The sequence below is a fragment of the Orycteropus afer genome, unplaced genomic scaffold (genome assembly GCF_000298275.1).
Source record: "Orycteropus afer afer isolate SDZICR_OR568_19922 unplaced genomic scaffold, OryAfe1.0 scaffold00974, whole genome shotgun sequence".
Taxonomy (NCBI): domain Eukaryota; kingdom Metazoa; phylum Chordata; class Mammalia; order Tubulidentata; family Orycteropodidae; genus Orycteropus; species Orycteropus afer.
Window position 1 is genome coordinate 282,014 of NW_006922561.1, and position 26,095 is coordinate 308,108.

The 26,095-nt window shown below is 40.4% G+C and overlaps 1 protein-coding gene across 1 annotated transcript in view; it reads left to right on the plus strand.

Annotated features, from left to right (window-relative positions):
- The first annotated feature begins 665 nt into the window (after window positions 1–665).
- Window positions 666–26,095, plus strand: part of UGP2 (UDP-glucose pyrophosphorylase 2) — a 46,475-nt gene continuing 21,045 nt past the window's right edge. The window contains exons 1-2 of the mRNA XM_007958439.2: window positions 666–785; window positions 1,042–1,149. Coding sequence (XP_007956630.2) covers window positions 672–785; window positions 1,042–1,149 — 222 coding nt within the window. The 5' untranslated portion in view covers window positions 666–671. The remainder of the gene's footprint in view (window positions 786–1,041; window positions 1,150–26,095) is intronic.

Here is a 26,095-nt window from a genome sequence, read left to right on the forward strand (position 1 = left end):
TCCAGGTCTGAAGGGTGACTAAGGGTCATAGTCTTGGGTGGTGGTAGGTGCCCTTCTTCTTTTGAAATGAACATTTTTAGAACAGTAGAGACACTGTTGAAATTGCCAATATATCTCAAAGAGTTCTTTAGTGGAGGCTGTGAAGTTAGAGTGGCTTCCCTTCTAACATGGAAAGGATTCCTCAAATTCTTCTTGTCCTGGAGAGGAGGAGGCAAGAGTCTTTTGCTTCTGTGAAATTGCCAAACCCCTTCATGTTCTCTTAAGACTTGAATAGAATTCTGTGATAAAATGACATTACAGATTGCTGTAATTTTTCTCCAGTTTCGATGAGAAACATTAGCAGATATGCATCTCTATGCTCAAATGAAGATTAATCCTCTTATATCCACCTTCTTCATCTCCCTAAAAGATTTGTGTCCTAGATACACTAGTAAGGCATGTAGATGTACCCAGTGGTCAAATCTGAGCCCATATGAGTACACTATCCTAGCTAATTGACACTGCTGACTACTGGGGAAAGATGGTGGATTGAGCTTTAAATTCTTCTTCTTCTTTTTTTTTTTTTTTCCTGGGCACACCACTGATAAATCAGTTGTAATTTACCAGACGTTTGAATGGCCAGTTTCTCAGCTGGTGGTTTTATATTTTTGTTTTAAGATCTTAGTAAAGCAATGTCTCAAGATGGCGCTTCTCAGTTCCAAGAAGTCATTCGTCAAGAGCTAGAATTATCTGTGAAGAAGGAACTAGAAAAAATACTCACCACCGCACCATCGCATGAGGTTGAGGTAGGGACTCCACAGTGTTTTTGTTTTCATCAGTCTACCCTCTCATTTATTGCAAATGATGGTGATCACCCAACCTTAACTAAACACAAGATGTAATAATTCTTTAATTTTAAATGAGTGTATTTTAAAGGACTCTACCCCTTGTTCTGATAGTTTAAGAATTTTATTTTAGAGGCGTTTTAAATGTATAGTTTGTGTCTGTTTTTATTAAATATTAAGCTTGTTCTGGTTGTAACAATAATTTCTATTTTCATAGCATACTAAAAAAGACCTTGATGGATTTCGGAAGCTATTTCATAGATTTTTGCAAGAAAAGGGACCTTCTGTGGATTGGGGAAAAATTCAGAGGCCTCCAGAAGATTCGGTAAGTTTTAGATAAAATGTTAAAAAAATTAAAGGTAATTTCAGACATTGGTTTAATTTCAAGTGGTCACGCTGAAGCCACTGTGATAGCCTTCTACTGCTTACCTTTCTCTTAGACTCTTTCCCTTAGTTTAGACTCAGTCTTTCCAGCCCTGCAGAGGATTCCCTCAAGTCTGATCTCCCTGCAGTCCTACCTCATAAGTAACCCTCTTGAGATGATACAGCTGTTTTGCAAAGTACCAAACATATAGTAAAAGATTCATTTATGTTTTTTTCTTCCTACTTCTTCCCAAACCATTTAATTTCCCATTGCCTGTAGGGTCATGGAGGAACTCTGGTAGCCTAGTATAAAGGCAATCGGCTGTTAACTGAAGGTCAGTGGTTCAAACCCAACAGCTGCTCCGTGTGGGGAAAGATGAGGCTTCCATAAAGATTTACAGCCTTGGAAACCCTATGGGGCAATTCTGCTGTGTCCTGTGGGGTCACTATGAGTCGGAGTTGACTCAAAGGCAGTGGGTTTGTTTTTTTTTTTTGGTGGAGTCGTAGGCAGTCTGGTACTTAGTTCTCTTCCATCTTCCAACTTATCTTTATAGTCTTATTTTCTGTGTGCTTTAGGCAGGCCGAATCAGCATTATCTTTAGACTTGTTGTATTTGCTTGCTGGACTTCTGGACTTCCGTCACTGTTGTGTTCTTTGAATGCCATGGTTTCGTCACCTATTAAAGTCCTCCTCATTCTTTGTGGCCCATTCCACATGGCTCCACCTCTTTCACTGGCTCCTAACAGAAAGCTGCCCTGAGGAGGTGTGGTGCAGTAGTGTCAGAACTGGGTTGGAATCCTAGATCTGCTGCTTTGTGTAAAATGAGAACAAACCACATACTTCATGTACCTCACAAGTTATAATGAGGCTTTATTAAGAAAATACATATGGGAACACATTAAGTCATGAAGCGCTTTGCAAATGTTAGGTGTTATTTGTGCCATCACGTGGCGTGGAGGTGGCCTAATTGGTAGGTGTTTGTGTGTATATGTTATCGTCTGTACTGCACCACTCAGAAGGTAGATTGGGCAATCTACTTGCATAGAGATACCGCCTCAGAAACCCAAGGAGGGGTCCTTATGAGTTGAAATTGATTCCACGGCAGTGAGTTTGGTTTTTTTTTTGTTTGTTTTTGGTTTGGTACTAGACCATACATTCTTTGAGGCCAGAGGACAGATGTAGGACTTTATTTCCAGAGCAAATGTTTGGTGAATAGATGATCTAAATGAAGTAATCATCTGTGGAGTGGGTCCTGTTGACATAGTGACCTTTCCTCCTTTTTCTCCCAGCTCTTTTGCCCTCAAGCTGCTATGAGCACTTTTGAGTCCAGGTAGAAAAGACTGGATAGGGTGGAATATATGTATGTAGATAGTGTATCTCTTCAGTGTCTCTCAATCTTAGACCATATAATAATAAAGCTGTTTAGAGGAGGAGTTTGAGAAACTATTGTCTGAAGGCCGGCCCATTACTTGTATTTGTAAAGTTTTGTTGTAATACAGCCACACTTAACTCATTTATGTACCGATTATAACTACTTAAGGTAATGGAATCCTTCTTACGCTTTTTTATAATGAGAAAATCTTAAATATAGTTCTCAGTTAGGAGTGCTTTCATTCCTATGTATGGAAATTATCTTTCATCAGGTCTCAGATTTTTCAAACTTACAAATTACATGCTCATTGTGAACAAGTTTAGAAAATAAGCTAAAAAAGTAAAAGCTTGCCTTATCATTCACCTTGAGGAGTCTTTCATTTTTTTATGTTGAAGTTAAAATTTCTGTTGCCTGTAATGGTTGCCAGTTACAGTATAAATGTTTTTTTAGGGTCTGCTTTTTTTGCTGTCTGGTTTCCTTGGCACTGGTGAATGAATTATGGTTAATTTCTCTCTTTTTAAGTAGTAGAATTAATATTACTTTCCACTGAAAAACAGTAACAAGAGAGTTCTGAATAGATATGTTGTTTAAAGAAAGAACTAGATATAAATTCTGCCAGAGTTTTAAAATATTTTGGAGTAGGCATAAAATTATAATTAAAAAAAATTAGCATTATGTATTTTTCTCCCTTAAAAACTTACAAAACTTACAATTTTTGTTTAGGAATTGTTCCTAATTGATGTGACCTCACTTACATTTGTTGTTGTTGTTAAGTGCTGTCAAGTCGTTTCCGACTCATAGCGACCCCATGCACAGCAGAACAAACACTGCCCGATCCCGGGCCAGCCCCACAATCCCTGCTATACTTAAGCCCATCATCGCAGCCACCGTGTCAATCCATCTCGTTGAAGGCCTCCCTCTCTTTCGTCGACCCTCCACCCTACTAAGCATGACACTTACATATCACTATACAATCTCTAAAACCTCAGAGAAATTAATGATAAACACCAAAACCAAACTGACTGCCGTCAGGTCCATTTGACTCATAGCAACCCCGCCTTGGGTTTCCGAGGTGGTGTCTCAATGAAAGTAGGTTGCCCAGTCTTCCTCCCGAGGAGCAGCTGGTGGGTTTGAACCTCCAGCCTTCTGGTTAGCAGTCAGATGCCTTGGGCGCTACACCATGTTGTTGTTGTTATGTGCTGTCGAGTTGGACCCAACTCATAGCAACCCCTCCTTGGGTTTCCGAGGCGGTATCTCTACGCAAGTAGATTGCCCCATCTTCCTTCCCAGGAGTGGCTGGTGGGTTTGAACCGCCAGCCTTTTGATTAGCAGTCAAGTGCCTTAGGCACTACACTACCATGAGAGCTCCTTAATTAATGGTGGACCTGGGGATAAAGGTGTGGTTTTCTCACTGATTAATTCTTGTTCATAGAACTGGGAATTTTTTGTTTTTTTCCTACACAGACTTACCCTTTTGATAATAGAGTTCCCTATAAGTAAGGCACACAGATTTGTTACTTACAGGACATTTTAAGATTCAAGCTTCTGCTTTGCCAGTGGAGAAATCTGCCTTTTTATATTTTGAGAGAAGATCATGATCTGTCACAGGGCTTCTTGAAGTGGGAATTGGAAAGTAGGGAAGAAAGGGGTAGAGGGAGCAGAATCACCTCGGGATTTTTCCAGTTCAATACTGCTCTTCCCCATCCCCAACAAGGTTCTAATAAATTCTTTTCGGTAGCTATGCCCTTGCAGTGAGCCATAGTTACTTGTGGGAATGCAATATTGATGTGGGAAAAAGAATAGAAATAGAAAATAGAATTCTGGGTGTTATATGACTGGTGAAGCCTTTTTTCTTTCTGTTCATAAAAGTCTAAGTCTTCATTTTGAAATCTAGTTTTAGAATATCTTTTAAAAATATGCCATATGCCCTCAATGTTAAATGTTTGGGAATGCAGAGCCTTAAAATAGAGTTTTCTCTTTAGTTATGTCATGAGCTTCTTGATGGCATAAATATGTCCTATGCTTTGAACCTTACCAGCTTATGCAGTTGTATGAATCCATAAATCATGGGTAAACATTTATTCCCCCTACTGCCTTTGTTCCCTCCCTACAGCCACATACACATAGACTTTCTCTGAGGTTTTAGAGATTAAATACAGATCAATTTTCATTTCAAAATAAAATTTTCTTTAGTGAATATGTTTTTTTTAATGTTTTTGTTTTTGAAATGCAGGCGATATTTTTTCTTCCAACTAGAAAACAAAATTATTGTGGGAGAACAGTTACTTAGCGTGATTTTTTCATATTGATCTTGATCACTGCTTTGCAGTATACACATAAACATTGTGATAACGAGAGGATCTGTATTTTTGTACGGAAGTCAGCAAACTACTAGGGTCAACTCCTCTTTTTGTAAATAAAGTTTTATTGGAACACAGTCACACTTGTTTACATATTATCTCTGTCTGCTGTTGTGCTACAGTAGTAACGCTGAGTAGTTGCAATAGAGATAGTAGATGGTATGACCTGCAAAACCTAAAATACTTACTATGATATCTGTCATCTACAGAAAAAATTTGCCAGCCCTGTTTTAGTGTATTTAATTTTCTGATCTTCAGTCATTTTCTTGAAGCTCTGGTAGCACAGTGCCTAAAGGTGTCTGACTGCTCACCAGAGGGTTGGTGGTTCAAACCCACCAACTGCTCCTCGGAAGCAAGACTGAGCAATCTACTTCCGTAAAGATTTAACCGCCTCAGAAACCCAGTGGGGGTTGCTGTGAGTTGGAATCTACTCAATGGCAGTGGGTAGTCATTTTCTTTACTACTTTGGCCCCCAGAAAATTGACCACAAATGCCTTTCAGTTCAGATTATCAGCTTTTAGATAAAAATATTTAGTTCACAAATACTAGATGAGGGACATACTTAGAGAATGTCATTGAAATTTTATACTATCGTGTTTTATTCACTCACTCTTACCTACTGTATTGAATATTTCACAGTAACACTGTAAGTGAGCACATGGATATTTGTTCTCTTTTGAAATGCCCATTGAGTCCGTATTTTATTGAATTAGGTGAAGAAGTGAATTTATGAGTGATGACATGGGTAACGCTCAGCTCCAATTTTGTGAATGTTAACTGAATAAATATCATAATCAGGATTATGTTGATATTTAGCTACATAAAGAAAAGAACATTTCTTAATCTTTTTTTTTTTCTTCTTTCAGTTGGATTAAAGTTAATCTTTTAGACTAGAGCAAGGAAGGACCAACAGGCATGCACAGTTTCATGTGACCATTTCATTGTTTTTTAGAGAGGCTGTGAGAGTATCTTATTCCTGGCCAAGCATGATTTTTGGGCTTTTTTGGGAATGGAGAAGGAAGGAAAATAGAAGAAGGGAGAAGGTACAGAGCCTGCTTAAGGAGTTATTGGGGCTGATAGGTTCTTCTGAGCCCTAATTTAAAATTTGTTATCACTGGCTGGCACTGACCTCTGGTGATAATAAAATATAGTTTAGTGTCATTTATGTGAAAGATGTTCTCTAAAGGCTTTTTCATTCACATAGGAAACACAAGTCCCCAGGTTGCTTTAATGGATTGGCATTGTTTTTGTTTTAAAGCCCTCGAAAGGGTGATTATGATACTCATAATTCAATATGTGAATTATGTTGGGTCAGCCCTCCCCCCTTTTTTTTTTTTTTTAGTAAGGCAGAGAATTGGCATGAAGAATAATCAGTCAGAATAATCAGTAGTATTTAGCTCCAACAAATTTCTTTTGTTTAGCTCAATGGAATAAGTGAGACCTTTTCTTAACTCTTGGTCTATCAGTACAAAAACATTGAAATGTGTATGTTTTGAGTACTAAGGCATTCTGAGAAAGAGTGTATGTGTGCAGAATAAGAGTACACGGGGTTTTTTTCTTTTGTTTTTTGGAAAGGAAAGCACAGTACCTTGGGGATCTAAATTGGTCAGTTTCTTTGAAAGACTTACGGAGGATGATTTGGTCAAGGATCTGATGACATGTGACACAGGGTGGTTTGCTTTGAGCATGGGGAATGTTTCCCAACTGCAGTTACCTAATGGTAAAGCCGTTAGAGACTTGCTTTATGTCTGTGTGAAGATAAAATGAAGATCCTGAATGTAAAAGTTTTCCACCAATAGGAAGTAGTAACATTTAGGAAATGGCCCAAAGGACAGGGCTGGATATCAAAGAATCTCATTTAAAATAAGAAAATCTAGGAAAATACACTAATATTAATCTAAACAAATATTACCAAAGCTCTCATGTCATATCTTTTGATTCCACGATGACACACAGTCCTTGTTTTCCCTCAGGGCTGCCTTCCTTCATTTGCCTTTGTATGTAAGACTTCTGTTCCAGGAAGGGAAGTGACTAAGGAGACTGACGACAGGCCTGTAAATCTTAATTTCATTCTTGTTACTGTTTTACTTTCGAAGTAGTGATGGTAAATAACATAGCTACTTTACTGACAGTTCTGTGTTTGACTTTGAGAGACTTCAAGTAAGTCCCTTGTTGTTGGGCCAGGCCCTCTAACTGCTGTCCTTGTGTCCAAATAATGGACAATCCAGCTCCATAGAATTGAGCGCTTGGGTAAAATCACGGCAGTACTACTGTTTGAATCTGCTACTTTCCCCCACTCTACAGATAATCTTATGGGACTTTGGCTTGTGTTCTGCAGGACCAGTAACCCCTGATAGATAATTTTAGTATTTTGTTGTTGTTGCTATGTGCCGTCGAGTCAAACCCGACTCATAGCGACCCCTCCTTGGGTTTCCGAGGCAGTATCACTATGGAAGTAGGATTGCCCAACCTTCCTTCCAAGGAGTGGCTGGTGGGTTTGAACCGCCAGCCATCTGGTTAGCAGGCAAGTGTCTTAGCCTCTATGCTACCAGAGCTCCTAATTTTAGTATTAGCACTCCTCTAATACATCTTTTTTTAAGGAGCTCTAGTGACGCAGTGCCTAAGGCATTTGACTGCTAACCAGAAGGTTGGCGGTTCAAACGTACCAGCCACACCACGGAAGGAAGATGGAGCAATCTACTTCCATAAAGTTTTACTGCCTTGGAAACCCAGTAGGGGTCACTGTGAGTTGGAATTGACTTGATGGTAGTGAGATTTTTTTTTTTTTTTAGTGTATCTTTTAAGGAGCTCTGGTGGACAGTAGTGAGTTTTGAGTTTTTTGGTGGCACTGTGGTTAAGGCATTGGGCTGCTAACCAAAAAGTCAGCAGTTTGAAGCCACCAGCCATTCCACAGGAGAAAGACTAGGCAGTCTGCTTCCTTAAAGATTCATAGCCTTGGAAATCCTATGGAAATTGCTGTGAGTCAAAATTGACTTGTTGGCAGTGGGTTTGGTTTTTGGTTAATGCATCTTTTATGTAAGCATCTTATGTCATGTAATCAGATGACAAAAATGTATCTGTGGGGCTTCCTATACCACATCTTCATCTTTGTGGGGTTCAAGCATGCCATAAGCTAGAGACCATTCTCCAAGCCTTCTCCTATATACTGGAAGCAGACCACAGCCCTAAGGCAGCTGTTCAGCTGCTCATAGTAGATCCCACCATGGAGTTGATTGCTAGTCTCATCATGGGGAATACTACATCCAGCTGCCCAGCCACTCAAACAGACCCAGCTAAATTGACACATAAACTTAACTACCACATTATACCCTCAGAATCCTTAGTAATGTTTACTATAAATTTCAGTCATAGATTAATATGTAACAAATATACTTGTATGTTGTATGTTGCTTAAAGGAACTCTGGTAGCGTAGAGCCTAAGACTGCTAACCAGAAGGCTGGTGGTTCAAACCCACCAGCCACTCCTCCGAAGGAAGGTTGGACAGTCTATTTCTGTAGTGATACTGCATCGGAAACCCAAGGAGGCATCACTGTGAGTCAGATCCAACTCGACAGCACATAACAACAATAGCAACAACATGTTGCTTAAATGTAGTATTTCTTAAATTATATGAATAATGCTAAAAGGGTGTGGGGGTGTTGTCCTCTAACTTGGTGAGGAAGAGAGAGAATCACCATCAGTAACATCATCCCAAGGCTGATTCCCGTGAGGCAGAAGTGAGACGTGCCACCACCATCCAAACTTTTTACCAATTCTGACACCACCCATCCCTCTCACGACACACTCTACTTCTCTCCTTGGTTTAATAAATTTGTTGCTGTGGCCAATCAGAACTCATAGACAATACTCAAGATTATAGGTTTATTATAGAAGTAACAGGTTACAATTCAGGTTCAGGAACATTGAAGATACAATTCTTTGATCAGGGTAGCCTCCTCTCAGCCATGACCATAGGCACACCTCTCTGTCCTTTGGCCATTTGGCTTTGTGGCTGCCCCTCTCCAGCAAATGTTAAACTCTTTTAGCTCTGCCAGTAGGTTCACCTCACTCTCCCAGCTCCTGCCTAAAGGCACGCACTTAGCTTTCTTCCTCTTTGGGCCCACAAGCCCTTTTCTCGTCTCATGTCAGTCTCTTGGTTCTGCCACTGTCTCTGCCATCTCTTTGCCGTTGTCTCAGTGCAGGGATCTCGGGTACAAGGACACATTCCACTCCCAGCTCTTCCCTGTCTTGATGGTAGTGAGATCCTGCTAAAAGGGCAAGGGGGGCACATCTCCTGATCTCCTCTAACCCCACAAGAGAAGACAGAATCACTATCAGTAACCCAAGGCCTATTACTACAAGGCCAGACATGCTGCCTCCCTCTAGCCCTTTCACCAACCGTTCTCCCAAAACACCCACCACCTCTCTCCTGGGTTTGATAATTCACTGCAGTGGCCACACAGAACTCACAGATTACGGGGTTTATTAGGGAAACACCAGGCTACAATTCAAGTTCAGGAAAAATGCTCAGTCTCTCTCCCAGCCCACAGTCTCTCTCCTAACAGTCTCTCACAGTCTCTCCCAACAGTGAGTGTCCCTCGGTGTCTCACTCAGCAATGCGTGTCTCTTGCATCTCTTTCCCAGGAGCATGTGTCTCATTCAGCAGCACATCTTCCTCAACCAGCAGTTGGAGAGAGACTTCTTCTCCCTCTAGGAGGTCTCCTTTTGAGCCTGGCAGAGTGACCAAACAAACCAATCATAACATCAGAATTCTAAGCACCTGAGAGAGAGCAGGAACCTCCCAGAACATTGGTTTGTGTTGTGCCCAACAGAAATACCCCAGGTGGATAACTTTTACAATCAGGAGCTCCTCAGTTGCTCACAGCAAATTCCACCACAGAGTTTACAAAGACTTATGGCTAGAAAAGCCACACTAATTAACTATACCGCAGATCCCTTCTTTCCACCTCTGAGATGGCTTATTTTAAGCCTAGAGTGACCAATACCCACATTCCGTACACTTAATTTGCATGCCCCTTACTTACATTATTACCAGCTATCCAAACCTCTTGGTGTGCCACGAGCATGTCACCTTTGCATAGTTCCACCAGCCACTCCTCGTAAGGAAGGTTGGGCAATCCTACTTCCGTAGTGATACTGCCTCGGAAACCCAAGGAGGGGTCGCCATGAGTCGGGTTTGACTCGACTCGACGGCACATAACAACAACAACAACAACAACCCAGTCATTTGGTGGGAGTTACAAAGACTCTGGAGAAGGGCCATATTAAGTAATTCACTGCACCACACCCACTTAGTGTCACCCGGTGTGGTCTGCATTTCCAACATCCCCCTAGTTACCCCACTACAGGGTACTGTGGAACATCTGACTGGCACGGGGGTGGGGGTGGGGGGTGGTGGTGGCGGGGGCGGTGCTCAGGAAAGACTTCGTAGCATTAAGGTACACTCCTGACATGACCTTGAGATAAGACTTCTCTGAAGAGGAGAGAATTTTTTTTAATGTAACAGAGCTTTAAGTATTTTTCATTTTTTAAATTTGTAAAAGCTTATGATTGCAGAACTCTCGTTGCTATGTTCTTGTTTTTGAGTCAGTTCCAACTTAGGACAACCTCATGTGCACAGAGTAAAACTGTTCCATAGGGTTTTCAAGTCTTTGACCTTTCAGAAGCAGATTTCCAGGCCTGTCTTCTAAGGCATCTCTGGGTGGGTTTAAACCATCAGCCTTTGGCTAGTAGTTGAGCACTTAACCACCCAGGGAGTTGTTAATGATTACTGCTGACATTTGCATACTTATGTGCCAGGCATTGTACTGAATGCTTTATGTTCATGATCTCATTTAATATTCACAACAGATCTGGGGGATTGCCACTATTATTCTTATTTTACAAAATAGGAAGCTTAAGTTTCTAGTTAGAAACTTGCATAAGAGTGGGAGTCTGGCTATGATTCCATGCAGTCAGTCCATAGAACAGGTTGTGTAGTAGTCTTCAGTAACAGTAACAGGGCTCCTCAAGGAATGCAACCCTTATCTTTATTGCTAATGCACAGAATGTTGTATGTGCTATGTGCTTAACAACATCAGTAATAATAGCAGTTGCAGCACTAATGTGACAATCATTGTTTTCAACTCTTTGCATGTATCCTCAAATAACACCAAAACAAAAAAACCAAACTCACTGCCGTCAAGTCAGATCCAATTCATACTGACCCCTCCCTGGGTTTCTGAGGCTATATCACTACAGAAGTAGATAGCCCAGTCTTCCTTCTGAGGAGTGGCTGGTGGGTTTGAACCGCCAGCCTTCTGGTTAGCAGTCAAATGCCTTAGGCACTATGCCACCAGAGCTCCTCACATGCATATGAGGTGATTGAAAATGCCATGGCTTGGGTTAGATGCACCTTAGACTTCAAAGTTTCTGTAGTACTGTTGGTAAGTAAGAATGGAAATGAGTAGGAGATGAGGCTGAAAAAAGAAGGTAGGGACCATATCTGCATATTTATTGTCAGTTAGATGAAGTTGTGAGAAGGATGATGATGACTGTTACAGGATTAATAATCATTTAATCATCTATTATTGCACATGGGCACAAGTCTGGAAATCAAATGTTTTTTCTTAACTTTTTGGTGGTACAGGATAAAATAGTGAATCCATCTCCTCACTTGAATATTTTAGTAGGGATGGGTGTGAGTGTTGAGTATTTGTGTAAGTATATTGGTGTGTGTTACTAGAGATTCTGCTGTTGGGCATGCAGATTGAGTCTGGCTTTTTTGCTGTTATACAAACCTTGTGATGAATATGCTTATATGTAAGTCTGCATCTTTGAATAATTTTCTAAGAATAAATTCCCAGAAATAATTTTTTTCAGAGATAGGAACTTTTAATTACTTATTTATTTCAAATTACTTTTCAGAAAGAGTATACTGATTTGCACACCCATTCATATTAATGCACTGGTTCAACAGCTACTTTAAAAAAAAAAAAATATATTGTGATTTGGGTGAAAGTTTATAGAGCGGATTCAATTTCCATACAGCAGTTCATGTACATTTTGTCTCATGACATTCACTGCAATTCCCCACAATGTAACAACTTTCTTCCCACTTCCTCCCCATGGTCAGTTACCTCTTCCCTGTGTTCCTCCCTTCCATGTACTCCCGCCCCCTGAGCTGTCTCTCTGTGCAAACACTGCCCTTCTGTTCTCCCATGATTGATCGCTCTAAGGAGTATATCTCCCTCATGTAAATGATCACCCCATATGCCTGTCTGTTGTTTGGCTGGAAGCCATAGGAGTGAATTCAGTTCCAGACCTGAAGGGTGGCTAGGGGCCATAGTCTCGGGGCTCACCAGGCTCTATCAGACCAGCAAACCTGGTCTTTTCTCTTTTTTTTATGATTTTGAGCTTTGTTTCACATTGTTCTCCCACTCTATCCAGGATCTCCTGCACTGATTCCCCTCCAAGTGGTTGATAATATCATCTAGTTCTTTGGGTCTCATGGTCATACAGGCTGAGAATCACATGGTCTACTAGTCCCTTGGACTAATTGTTTCCATGTGTCTTTTTACTCTGGACAAGGAGATACCCATTGTTGCATCTAGATGGCTGCTTGCAAGCTTTTTAAGATCTCAGTCTCTACTCCTGGATAGGATGTATAACAATGTTTTTATGTAGTGTGTTATGCCAGTTGAGCTTGATGTCTTCTGCAACAATGGTCCCATGCCTCAACACTACTTTTTGAGTATCTGTTGTGTATTAGAGAGGAATGTAGGGTGGTGCAAATGGTTTTCTCTTGCCTACTAACCCGAAGGTTGGCAGTTCACATCCACCCAGTGGTGCTGCAAGAGAAAGTCCTGGTGATCTGCTTCTGTAGATAGTAGCCAAGAGAAACCTGTGGAGTACAGTTCTACTCTGTAATGCATGGCATTGCCATGAATTGGGATCAGCTAGACAGCAAGATAGTTGATCAAGATAGTGTGTCAGGTAGTGATAAAACCCTTAACTAGTTTAAAATCTAGTCGAAGACTGGACAGTTAAAAAAGTAAAACATGTAATTTTGAAAAATATATAATGTAATTTCAAGTAGTGATAAGTAACATGAAAATTAAAGAAGGGTAAGGAGACAAAGAATGAGGGGGGGTAATATTTTATATGAGGAAGGAAGAAAAGGCCTTTTCTGAGTTGAGTAGAGACCTCTGATTTCTTTTATTGTCAGTTCCACTATATTTATTAAAACTTGAATGTTACTGCTTTTAAAAATATTGGCCAGTTTAGGTGGAAAATATTTTAAAATTTCCATTAAAATTTTTATCTGATTATTAGTAAGGCTGACTTTTTTCCATTGGCTCTTCATATTAATTGGCTATTTGTTGTTGTTGTTGTTATGTGCTGTCGAGTTGGACCTGACTCATAGTGACCCCTCCTTGGGTTTCCAAGGCAGTATCACTACGGAAGTAGATTGCCCAACCTTCCTTCTGAGGAGTGGCTGGTGGGTTTGAATCGTCAGCCTTCTGGTTAGCAGTCAAGTGCCTTATTAGAAATATTTAATATAGAGCTACTGTTTCATTTGTAGTGATTGGTTATTGGACTTTAATTGCTATCATCCATGCCTTTATGTAACAGAAAACACCAAAAACCAAACTCACTGCTATCGAGTCGGATCCAACTCACACCGACCCCTCCTTGGGCTTCTGAGGCGGTATCACTACGCAAGTAGATTGCCCAACCTTCCTTCCGAGGAGTGGCTGATGGATTTGAACCACCAGCCTTTTGGTTAGTAGTTAAATGCCTTAGGTCCTTGCCACCAGAGCTCCCATTATGTAATAGAAGTGCCTTTATATAATAAAATGCACACTATTCAAGTTTGGCTCTGCAGAGACGAAGGACAGTGGGAAGATTATGATAAAAAAGAAGTGATTTACGATTCTGGCTCCCGGTAATAGTTCTTGGTGAGTTTTTTACTAAGGCTGACTTTAGTAACTGATACAGCCAATTGTGTTGAAGGATGACTGAGTGTAGGTTATTGGTATAATTTAGTGTAATTGCATAGAGAGCAGCATTGGTGCTTAGATTTCTGACCTATTCTTGTCCCCTCTTACAAATTTTCACCTTTGGACATGTGAGGACTCAGTGTGTGAGTTGGACAACTCCACCAGTGGGAAGATGTCCTTGTTCTTTTCTGTCCATACATTAGTAGCATTTACTTTAGAAAAGTTAAAATTAGTTCAACAACAACAAAGATGTTAACAAAGTTAACAGCTGGCAAAATAGGAATATATACTTTATTTGATAGCTTGCTTGTGTTTTTGTAATTTGTGTCAGAAGACAAAAGAACTTTCTTGGGAAATGCATCTTTGAAGGTTCACCTTGTAATATATATTATGTGATTGTTCACTGCATTTGCTTACTTATCTCAGAGGGATTTTTTTATAATTACTATACCTCTGTTACGTTGTAGAAAAATTATTTCTTAGTTAGAGAAAAGTCTTAGAGTCAGATCTTCTTTCACTTCACTGTATATAACATGTGCTGATCCAATACTTTTATTTTCTGAATTAAAATAATGTGAGGATGTAATCTGGTTTCTTATCAGCAATCAAACCATCATTATCTTAAACTTACATAAAATTTATTTACTTTATTGAAAGTAGAAAAATAAATAGTTTTCCGAGAAAATAGATTTTATTTATTAGCAGATCTATTTAATCCATTTCATTGATTCACTTATTTAATGAAGAAATCTTTGGATGACACCACTAAGCCTGCCATTTAGTTAATGGCCATGGATGAGTACTACTATATGGCAGTTACTGCCCATATAAGATTTATAGTCAAGTAATAGATACAGTGATGGTGGAGGTTCAGTGATAGAATTCTCCCTTTCCATTTGGGAGACGTGGGTTTGATTCCTAGCCAGTATACCTTGTATGCAGCCACCACCCTTCTTTTGCTGGGGCTTGCATGATGCTATGATGCTCAAAAGGTTTCAGCAGAGCTTTCAGACTAAGACAGACTAGGAAGAAAGGCTTGGCAATGTACTCTCCAAAAACAGCCAGTGTTCAATCCCGGGTTTCGGCACCAAAAGAAAAAAAAAAAAATCAGCCAGCGAAAACCTTATCCATCACAGTGATCTGATTTGCATCCGATCGTGGAGATGGCACAGCACTGGGCAGTGTTTTATTCCATTGTGCGTTGGGTTGCCATGAGTTGGGCAAGTAAATGTCAGCCAACAACAACAGACATGGAGCAATTTGGAGTCAGTGTAGTAACTTCTGGGGTGAGAGAGGGTAGTACCTGAAGCTGGGAGGCTACATACCAGATCCACTCCTGGGCATGAGGGTCAAAAAAGGCTTCTGAAGGAAATGCTGTTTTGCCATGTGACTCAGACACTGTGATGGAGCATGCATGTGTGCCTGCACACAGGCACCCCTCAGAAGAGTTTTAAAAAGATCTTAGTGGTTGTTCCGTTGCTTTGAAAATTGCCTGAATTCTGCTACCCATTTATGTATCCTTGCTTTTTGCTTTCTTAGCAAATATGAAGTGACAGAAAAGCCTGGGGCTGTCATGTGGCAGAGTTCTTGTTAGTGGAAGCAGAAGCCAGCACAGCTTAAGGAAGATCCCCCTCTCTCAGGCCATCTTGAGGGAGTCACCAGCAGGATAGAGCCATTTTAGGAGAAGAAGCATGATTTGAAAATGCAAAAATATTATGAAAACTTGAATTTTTTTCACCTCAGAAGTCTCTCTTAAACCCTAGGTTCAACATACCTTTTCTGTAAAGGGCTAGATAGTAAATATTTTAGAATTTGCTGGCTACACCATCTTGGTCACAGCTATGATAGCATAAGGTAGCCATAAATCACTGCTGTTGAGTTGGATCCGACTCATAGCGACCCCTCCTTGGGTTTCCAAAGCAGTATCACTACGGAAGTAATACCCAACCTTCCTTCCAAGGAGTGGCTGATGAGTTTGAACTGCCAACCTTCTAGTTAGCAGTCAGATCCCTTAGAGACTATGTTACCGGAGCTTCTAAAGGTAGCCATAGACAGTACATAAATCAATTAGCACAGCTATGTTCCAATGAGACTTCATGAAAACAGGTTGCAAGCCTCATTTTCCCATGGGCAACAGTGTTGACCTCTTGTTAAACTGTCCTTCAAGTTGTGCATGATTGGATTGCCTTCTGTTGAAGCCTGTGCCTGGGCAATCATTGAGCTGGTTTGTGATGTGAATTAGAGAAATTCAATAGAATATTACATCAAATTAGTGCCATTGATTGTAAGTTACACCTTTTATATACTACTAAGAAAAAAATGCAGCCAATTAATTTTAAAAATTCATCAGTTGTACGATGTACCCAATTTCAGAATTGTTAGACTGTGGGAGGAAAAATGCATGTGAATCAATCATGTGGTTAATATACCAACCAACACTTGAGTGCTTACTGTGGGTCGGGCACTGTGCTACATACTTTACATGCACTGTCTCATTTACCCTCGTAGAAAAACCAGTGAGGTAGATGGAAAAAAACCTGAGGCTTAGAGCAGTTAAGTAATTTGCTATAGATCATACTGCTAATAAATGGTGGAGCTTAACTTTCAAACCCAGGCAGCTAGGCTTTAAAGCCTGTACTCTCAGCCAGTGTCCTGTATTGCCTCATTCCATTCTGGAGCAGCCTTTATGTCAGATGGTACTATTCACGCTAGAATTGATGTGGTTTATTACAGTGCTTGGAATCAGGTCATGGAAGAGACAGCAGCTTGTCCTTGCAACTTCAGACATTTCTCAGTGCAGCTGGTTATTGGTTTTCATCCATTATATGCATGCTGATGCCCTCAAAGGAGAACTATTATTTATAAACCCCTTCTGAAAATATTTTCCAAAAGGTAAAGTTTCCAAGCCAAGCACAACTGGTGCTGCAAGTTTTGTCTTGGTGCTCTGTGCATAGACAGAGCACCTGGGATGCCAGCCGGCACTTTGGTCCTACTGCTGCAGAGAAATGGGTGGGCACCGTGGGTCACTGTGACACTTTCTCTTTGCATCTGTGAACCTCTTGTGGATGATGGCACAACTCTATGAGTGATGCAGACGTCAGCAAAGATGGCCTTAATGCCTTTGAAAAAAATTATTGTGGTAAAAATGTATATAACAGTTTCCCATTTAACCATTATTAAGTTTACAATTTATTAACATTACTTACTTTCACTATGTTGTGCTACCCTCAAAACTATTCATTTCCAAAAATTTTACGTAGTTACAAACAGAAACTCATCTCCCTTCCAACAATAACTCCCATTCTCACATTCTTCAAGCTCTGGTAACTACTGTTAAACTTTTATCTCTTTGCGTTAGCATATTTTAGCTATTTCATATGAGTGGGACTATACAATATTTGTGCTTTTGTGACTAACTTATTTCACTCAGCATGATGTTTTCAAGGTTCATCCATCACAGCATATATCAAGACTTCTTTTCTCTTTATTGCTGAGTGATATTCCCTTATATGTATGCACCATGTCTTATTTATCCATTTCCTTATTGCCTTTGGAAGACACAGGAAATCCATGAGCCACAAGAATCCTGTTCTCAGAGTTCTGAGGAATTGCACTATTCTAGCACAAGCCTGGATTCAGCCGTCAGAGCAAGCTGTGGGAGCTTGCCTTTGAGAGAGTTGGGATTTTTAGCACTTGGACCATCAAAAAGAAAAGTCAGAAGAGATGGGCAGTTAAAGATGGCATGTATGTCACCATCTCAAACCATATCACTGTGTTCACTTTTTATTCAAGCTAAACAGAAGTCTTCTCATTGAAGTTCAGTTTTGAGAGAGTTAAAGTTTATTTTCTGCTTCATTTGCACATTAGTGGTATTGAGAAAAGAAGTCAGAACTGCACTGAGGGAACTGGCAAAGAACAAGGCTCCAGGAATTGATGGAATATCCATTGAGATGTTTCAACAAATGGATGCTATGATGGAGACACTTACTCTTCTATGCCAAGAAATTTGGAAGACAGCTTCCTGGCCAACTGACTGCAGGAGATCCATATTTGTACCCATTCCAAAGAAAGGTGATCCCACAGAATGTGGAAATTATCGAACAATACTATTAATATCACATGCAAGTAAAATGTTACTGAAGCTAATTCAAAATTGATTGCAGTAGTATATTGACAGAGAACTTCCAGAGGTGCAAGCTGGATTCAGAAGAGGACGTGGAACAAGGGATATCATAGCTAGCAGATGGATCTTGGCTCAAAGCAAAGAATACCAGATAATATATATATATATTAATATATATGTATTTTTAAATTTGTGTTTTATTGACTATAATTTTTGTTATTATGGATAACATTGAGAAGAATGAGTATTCCAGAACACTTAATTGTACTCATGAGGAACCTGTACATAGACCAAGAAGCTGTCGTTCTAACAGAACAAAAGGATACTGCATGGTTTAAAATGAGGAATGGAGTGCATCAGGGTTGTATCCTTTCACCATTTAATCTCTATGCTGAGCAAATAATCCAAAAAGCTGGACTATATGGAGGAAACCATGGCATCAGGATTGGAGGAGGACTCATTAACAACCTGCAATACACAACTTTGCTTGTGCTGAAAGTGAGGATAAGTTGAAGCACTTACTGATGAAGATTAAAGACACCAGTCTGCTGTATGGATTATATCTCAACATAAAGAAAATGAAAATCCTCACAACTAGACCAATAAGCAGCATCACAATAAATGGAGAAAAAGATTGAAGTTGTCAAAGATTTCATTTTACTTGGTTCCACAGTCAATACCAATGGAAGCAGCAGTCAAGACATCAGACAACACATTGTACTGGGAAAATCTGCTGTATAAGACCTCTTTCAAGTGCTGAAGGCAAAGATGTCTCTTTGAAGACTAAGGTGTGCCTAACTCAAGCCATGGTATTTTCAATCACCTCCTAGGCCTGTGAAAGCAAGACAGTGAGTAAGGAAGACCGAAGAAGAGTTGATGCTTTTGAATGCTGGTGCTGGCGAAGAATACTGAAAGTACAATGGACTGCCAGAAGAGTGAACAAATCTGTCCTGGAGGAAGTTCAGCCAGAATGCTCCTTAGAAGCAAGAATGGCCAGACTTCGTCTTACCTACTTTGGTCATGTTGTCAGAAGGAACCATTCCCTGGAGAAGGATATCATGCTTGGTAAAGTGTAAGGTCAATGAAAAAGGGGAAGGCCCTCAATGAGATGGATTGACACAATGGCTACAACGATGGGCTCAGGTATAGCAAGCATTGTGAGGCTGATACAGGATCAGGTAGAATTTCATTCTGTTGTCCATAGGGTTGCTATGAGTTGGAGTCGACTCGACAGCATCTAACAACAACAAGAAGTGGGTACTCAGATGTACCATGTCATCTCTTAGTTATAGACCCCTGCAAGAAATTTGACATCTCTTATAAATTATATATGTGTGTGTGTGTGTGTGTGTGTGTGTATATTTTTTTTTTTTGCCTAGTCTTCTTTCTGATATATACCTTAATGTATGTATAAAAAACCAAAAAACCAAACTCACTGCCGTTGAGTTGTTTCTGACTCATAGCAACTCCTCCTTGGATTTCTGAGGTGATATCTCTACAGAAGTAGATTGCCCAGTCTTCCTTCCAGGAGTGGCTGGTGGGTTTGAACTGCCAGCTTTCTGGTTGGCAGTCAAGATGCCTTAAGCACTATGCCACCACAGCCCCCTGATGTATATATATTAATATATATGTATTTTTAAATTTATTTTTTTAATTTTGTGAGTAAAATTTCCAATGTAGTAAAATAAATTTATGCAAATATTAGAAGCATACACTTTTCTGGGGAAAAAAAAGGGGGGGGGAATCTATTAGCTTCTGATTTTTACAAGTTCCTGGTACCTCATGAAAGCCTGAGAATCCCTGGTATGAGCTGCAGTGTGGAGGATGAAAAGAAGATAGTTGGTTTAGTGAGGTTCGTAAAGGGGAAAATGCAGATGTATATGGCAAGAGATGGCTTAGTATGGTAAAGAACCCAGTACTCCGTGTTCCTGGAGCAAATATGTCAGGAGTAGAAGAGAGACTCCTAGAAAGTAAAAAGGGCACAGTAATTCAGGACTCTTAGCTATGGACACCAGTTTGGATTTGATTGAACCACATGTAATTGAAAAATCAGTCAATCTGGAGGGAGGCTATCCAGTGCTAGTATGGCAGCTTGGTAGCTGGGTGATCATCAGAAACCTGGACTTCTGTATCTTGCAGCCCTGCCATACTTAGCATATCTCCTCATAGTCCCAGATGGACACCAGAATGACTTCTAGCCATCATGTCTCCATTTCAAGCAGCAAAAAGGGAGAAGAAGGGTACCTCTCCCTTCCCCCCAAAAGAATTCATAGAAATCCTTCAACTCAGTTCATTTAATCATTTGGGCCAGAATGTAGGCTCTAAAGTTGCAAGGGAGTCTGGGAATTGTACTCTTTTATTCTGAATGGCAGTATGCCCAGCTAAAAATCAGGGTTCTAAAGTAGGAGAAAAAAATGATGATGGAGACAACTAACAGTCTCTACCATGCTACATTAACCTTTATTTTATAAGTGTTGTAATAAGAAGAGAATTCTCTTTTTTAAAAGATCACTGTCTGCAGGGTAGAGGATGGGTAGGAAGGAGGAAATAGGATGACCATGGAAACCACTGCAGTGATACAGGTGAGAGATGAGCAAGGTACTACCATGGAGGCAAAGACAGTTTCATGAGACTGCCAGGACTTGTCATTGCTCAGATGTGAGCAGGCTCCTGCCTTAGTGGCTAGGTATGTCTTGGGACCACAGAAGCAGAGAGTACATAAGGAGTGATTACAGGTACAGCATTGGAGCTGACTGCCTGGCAGGAGGAGGACTACTTCGAATGAGTTTTAAAAGGATCAGGCAAAGTGAGAAGGAAAATAGTGTGTGGTGTTTGAGAAGTCAAGAGGGAATTGAGCATTTCAAAATTTAGGGAGTGGTCAGTTGTATCAAGTGCACGTGAACAGTCAGGTAGGAAAAGCATTAAATGTTTATTGATAGGCTTTAGCAATCACAAGGTTGTTAATGGCTGTGTTAAGAGCAGTTGATGAATGATGGAGAAGAAAACCAGATTGTGGGGGGGATGAGAGAGTGAGTGAGAGGTGTGAAAGTAGAGGTGAGTATAGCCACTCTTCTGAGAAGTTTTGTCTCTCAGAAGATAGAGAAAAAAGGGACTGTGGATGTGGGAAAGGATAAGTTGGTATATGTATGTGTTGCTGTTTTCTTTTTTGGTTTTCAGATGGCAAACACTTGAATGTGTTCATCTGGATGGAATCACCACTTGTCTGTCAGTTTGTCATGTTGTGGTGGCTTGCATGTTGCTATGATTCTGGAAACTATGTCACTGGTATTTCAAATTACAGCAGTTACCTTGTCTGGTGATCCTGTGTAAAGGCATTCAACTGTGTGGATCATAACAAATTATGGATAACATTGAGAAGAATGGAAATTCTAGAACACTTAATTTTGCTCATGAGAAACCCGTATATAGACCAAGAAGCAGTCGTTCGAACTGAACAAAGGGATACTGCATGGTTTAAAATCAGGAAGGTGTACATCAGGGTTATATTCTTTCACCATGCTTATCAGTCTGTATGCTTTGCAGATAATCTGCAAAAGTAGACTATATGAAGAACATGGCATCAGGATTGGAAGGAGACTCTTTAACAACAATTTGTAGATGACCTTACTTACTAAAAGTGAAGAGGACTTGAAGCGCTTTTGAAGATCAAAGACTACAGTCTTCAGCATAGAGTACATTTCAACATAAAGAAAACAAAAATCCTCACAACTGGACCAGTAAGCAAAATCATGATAAATGGAAAAATATTGAAGCTAACAGGGATTGCATTTTACTTGGATCCACAATCAACCCATGGAAGCAGCAATGAAGAAATCAGACATCGTAAATCTGTGCAAATCTGCTGCAAAAGACCTCTTTAAAGTGTTAAAGAGCAAAGATATCACTTTGATAACTAAAGTGTGCCTGACCCAAGCCATGGTATTTTCAATCACCTCATATGCATGTGAACCACTCCTCGGAAAGAAGGTTGGGCAGTCCTACTTCTGTAGTGATACTGCCTCGGAAACGCAAGGAGGGGTCGCTATGAGTCGGGCCGACTCGACGGCACATAACAACAACAACAACAACATATGCATGTGAAAGCTGGAGAAAGAATAAGAAAGACCAAAGAAGAGTTGATGCCTTTGAATTGTGCCTGTTGGCAAAGACTACTGAAAATACCATCGACTGTCAGAAGTAGTAACAAACCTGTCCTAGAAGTGCAACTGGAATGCTTCTTAGAGTGAAAATGGTCAGACTTCATCTCACCTACTTTGGTCATGTCAGAAGGGACCATTCCCTGGAGAAGGACATCATGCTTGGTAAAGTAGAGTGTCAGCAAAAAAGGAGAAGGCTCTCAATGAGATGGATTGGCACAGTGGTTGTGACAATGGGCTTATGCACAGCAAGGATTGTGAGGATGGTGCATGACCTGGGAGTGTTTTGTTCTTTTGTGTATAGAGCTGTATCCATAGCACATAACAGCAATATGCTGATAGAAAGGAGTAGAGAAGAAGAGACTAAAGGTAAAAGAGAGAAGGGATGATTGATAAAATGGGGACGTTGATATGAGTACTGGTGGAAGTTGCCTAAGGAGATTGCCTTAGGATGGGGGACAGCTCTTCCAGTAAGTGGAAGGAAGGGGAGCAAACAAGGATGGAGATGCAGCAGCATTCTGAGGGCATGATGGCAGAAAGTCAAGGGCATCTGCATATATGATGGCATTTATCCTCTTTGTGAAATAGGAATTCGGTATATCTTGGTGGCTGAGGGGATGTTGGTGGACCACATGACAATGGGTTAAAAAAAAATCTGTTCTAGGTATGATTTTCTTGTTATAAAATTTACCTACAGGCGATTTCAGATCATTCAGATTTGAGTCATTGCCTTAAAAAAAAAAAAAAATACCGCCATCGTGTCGATTCATAGCGACCCTATAGAACAGAGTAGAACTGCTGCCCCGTAGAGTTTCCAACGCTGTAAATCTTTATGGAAGCAAACTGCCACATCTTTTCGCCTATGGAGCAACTGGTAGGTTTGAACTGCTGATTTTTAGTTAGCAACTGAGTGCTTAACCACTGTGTCGCCAACACTCCCTCTTTGTCTTTAGAACTGAAGAGACAGTATGTGCAGTAGCTAGCACAGAACATGGCACACAGACTCTGTGCAGTAAGAATAAGAGTTCAGTGAATAAGCTGAGATCCTTGGAACACTCTCTGTACATATGTAGCATCATCTCAAAGTTGTTTCACTGTTAGCATAGCTCATTTTCTTTTAGGCAAACTCACTTTTATTGAAGAAAAAAAAATCTTCTTTCACATTGCAATAATCATTCCCTTGTGAAACCTAACAGGGCAGGTACTGTTAGCTTGCTTTGGGCATTTGGCACTGTCTCCAGGAATCGCACAAATATGCTACCCAGAACTGGGTTATACTATTGCTAATGGGAACAGTGTGTCCATGCCTGAGTGATGAATTTGGCTTTTCTTCTGACTGAAAACTAAGTTGTGAACAGACTTGCCAAGATACAGATCATGGTAGTAGACAGTTTTTAAAAGATCTTTTTAAAAGTCTCATTTCAGTTTCCGCAGAAAAATTAGATTGACATCCTAGAGGGCAGAATGTTGTTTAAATCACATTCTTCAGTAGGTTGCCAATGCCTTTCTTTCACTCATTCTCCAGAGGAAGTTGAGTAGTTGACCTATTCTTATCTGCCAGTGCAAAGAGAACACAAGGGGTCTAGCCTCCCCTCAACATTCTGCTAGGAGCCTTAGTGTTTACCCCACTTCACCTGTAGAGGTTGCCTTTCTTCAAATTAAGATGCAGTAGAGTTCTTCTGAGATCACTGGATTCTATTCATGTCTGCAAGAAATAGAAACAGGATGATTAGCATGGAAAGCACAAAGGCCGCACCAGTGACTGACTAAAGTGACTCAGTCAGAGTAAGCGTCAAGGCAGTGTCTGGCTGTGCGTGGCACTCACTCCCTGTTGTCTTGACACCACTCATCCTTGCTGAGTAGATGAAGCTTTGTGCGTCCTCTTGGGGATCTGAGACAGAAAATAGAAGCCAAATCTAAAAGGTATCTGCGACTAGCTGTGTCTAGTGTAACGTCTGCTGTTGCTAAGCAACTTTTTCACACATATCCCCGAAGCTTGTTGAACTAAAACTAAGCTTTGTGGGATTGTTCCTGCTGGCCCAGGAGATCCCTGATGAAGGGTGTGGACTGCATCTCCAACAAAGAACTTCTGTAAGCATATAGAGTGATTTATGAGATGGAAAGCTGTACTTACCACCTAATTTAACTTGCAATATTAAGCAAATAAGCTTTAAATTAAAGTGTCCTAGCTTCCTGGAATCAGATGATTGGTACCTTTCTTTGCCCAAGTTGTATGTGTATGTGTATGTGAGTGGGTTGGAGGGGGAATGGGATGGAGCATAAGGGAAAGACTTCTGGTGCAGCTTTCCAACAGCAGCACTAACCATATTACTCTGGACATCTGTCTCCTTTTCATACTGTACCTTGTTGCTTTTTTCTTCCCTTTCCCTCCATAGCTCTTGTCAGAGTCATTTCTTGTAGCAGTCAAGTTCCTGGCAGGGCCTGTAGTCAGTTACCTGCTTTAAGGGTTCATTTCTAGCAAGACAAGTAGGTATTAAATGAAAGTATAACATACAGAACCAGAACCACATTTCCTTAACATTTGTAGTGGGAAGGTAACTCCCTGCCCACTTGGTTTAAGGGGCAAGGCTCTCAAAATGTAACAGTTGTGAGAGACTCCTGGGCAGCCACCTGAACAGTAAACAAGTGTTTGCACTTGTGACTTGCCAGGGCCTGTGCCCGAGAGCCTTTACTAGCTTAGTTTTGGAATTTTAATGTTGTATTTGGATCAGCTCATTTTCTTCCACGCCAAACATTTGGAAAGTAATGGAGAATTACATTTTTATTCGTTTGAACTCAGGTTCTTAAGATGCCAGTCTTGAAGAGATGTGACTTAAAATTAGAAATGGAACTTTTGGCTGAAGGCTAAATGGCCTAGTGTTAAACATCAACATGAGGCCAAGACCTTATATCACCACCACAGACTGTGTTATGGAGATACAAGAAAAAATTGCATTTGTTACAGTATTGTTTAGAAATTTGGCTATTAAACTTTTAAAACGTTGATATTACAGTGCAAGAACAGCATGGTCATCTGCTCAATGGGTTTGTGATCACTACATTGCACACCCAGAAGGCTGGCAGTTCAAAACCACCAGCCACTCCTTGGAAGAAAGCCTGGGCAGTCTACTTCCATAGAGATACGGCCTTAGAAACCCAAGGAGGGGTTGCTGTGAGTCTGAATTGACTCAATGGCAGTAAACTTTTTTTTTTTTTTTTTTTTTACATTGGACACCTGCAGCAGTAAATAGGCTTAGCTTGGTCAACCAAGGTTGGCAGAAGAACAGGATATTTTTCAACTATTTTTGCCCTGATAGGATGTTGCTGATTGTGGTGTTGCTGCCATGATGTCAAGCTTTCCTTCCTCTCTAACAGTAACTGACTAAAGTAAAGCCTTATCTGCTCAGCTTCCTGGACTTGTAAATTTGATTTATGGAAATGATGCTATTTCATTAATATAGCTCCACAAACTGAAGTTTTGTGCATGCTTGCCAATGCTTTCTGAAAGTTAATCTTTTATATTCCCTTAATTAGTGTTTTTTGTTTTGCTTTGTTTTGTTAATTTTTTTACATGCCCGTGTTGCTTTACACAGTCACTTATGATCTAAGACTTTGGATCTAGACATATGAAGATGGCTTTGAGAATTACAAAAGTATCTCTAAATTTCCATCTGTATCTCTGTGTGGTGTAGCAAATTACTTAGTGTGGCTTTTCTACCCATAAGTCTTTGTAAACTCCAAGGTGGGAATTGCTATTAGCAACTAGGAGATCCTGATTGCTAAAGTCGCCCACCTGTGTTATTTCTGTTGGGTGTGGCACAATACAATGTTCTGGGAGGTTCCCACTCTCTCTCACATGCTTAGAGTTCTGATGCTATGATTGGCTAGTTTGA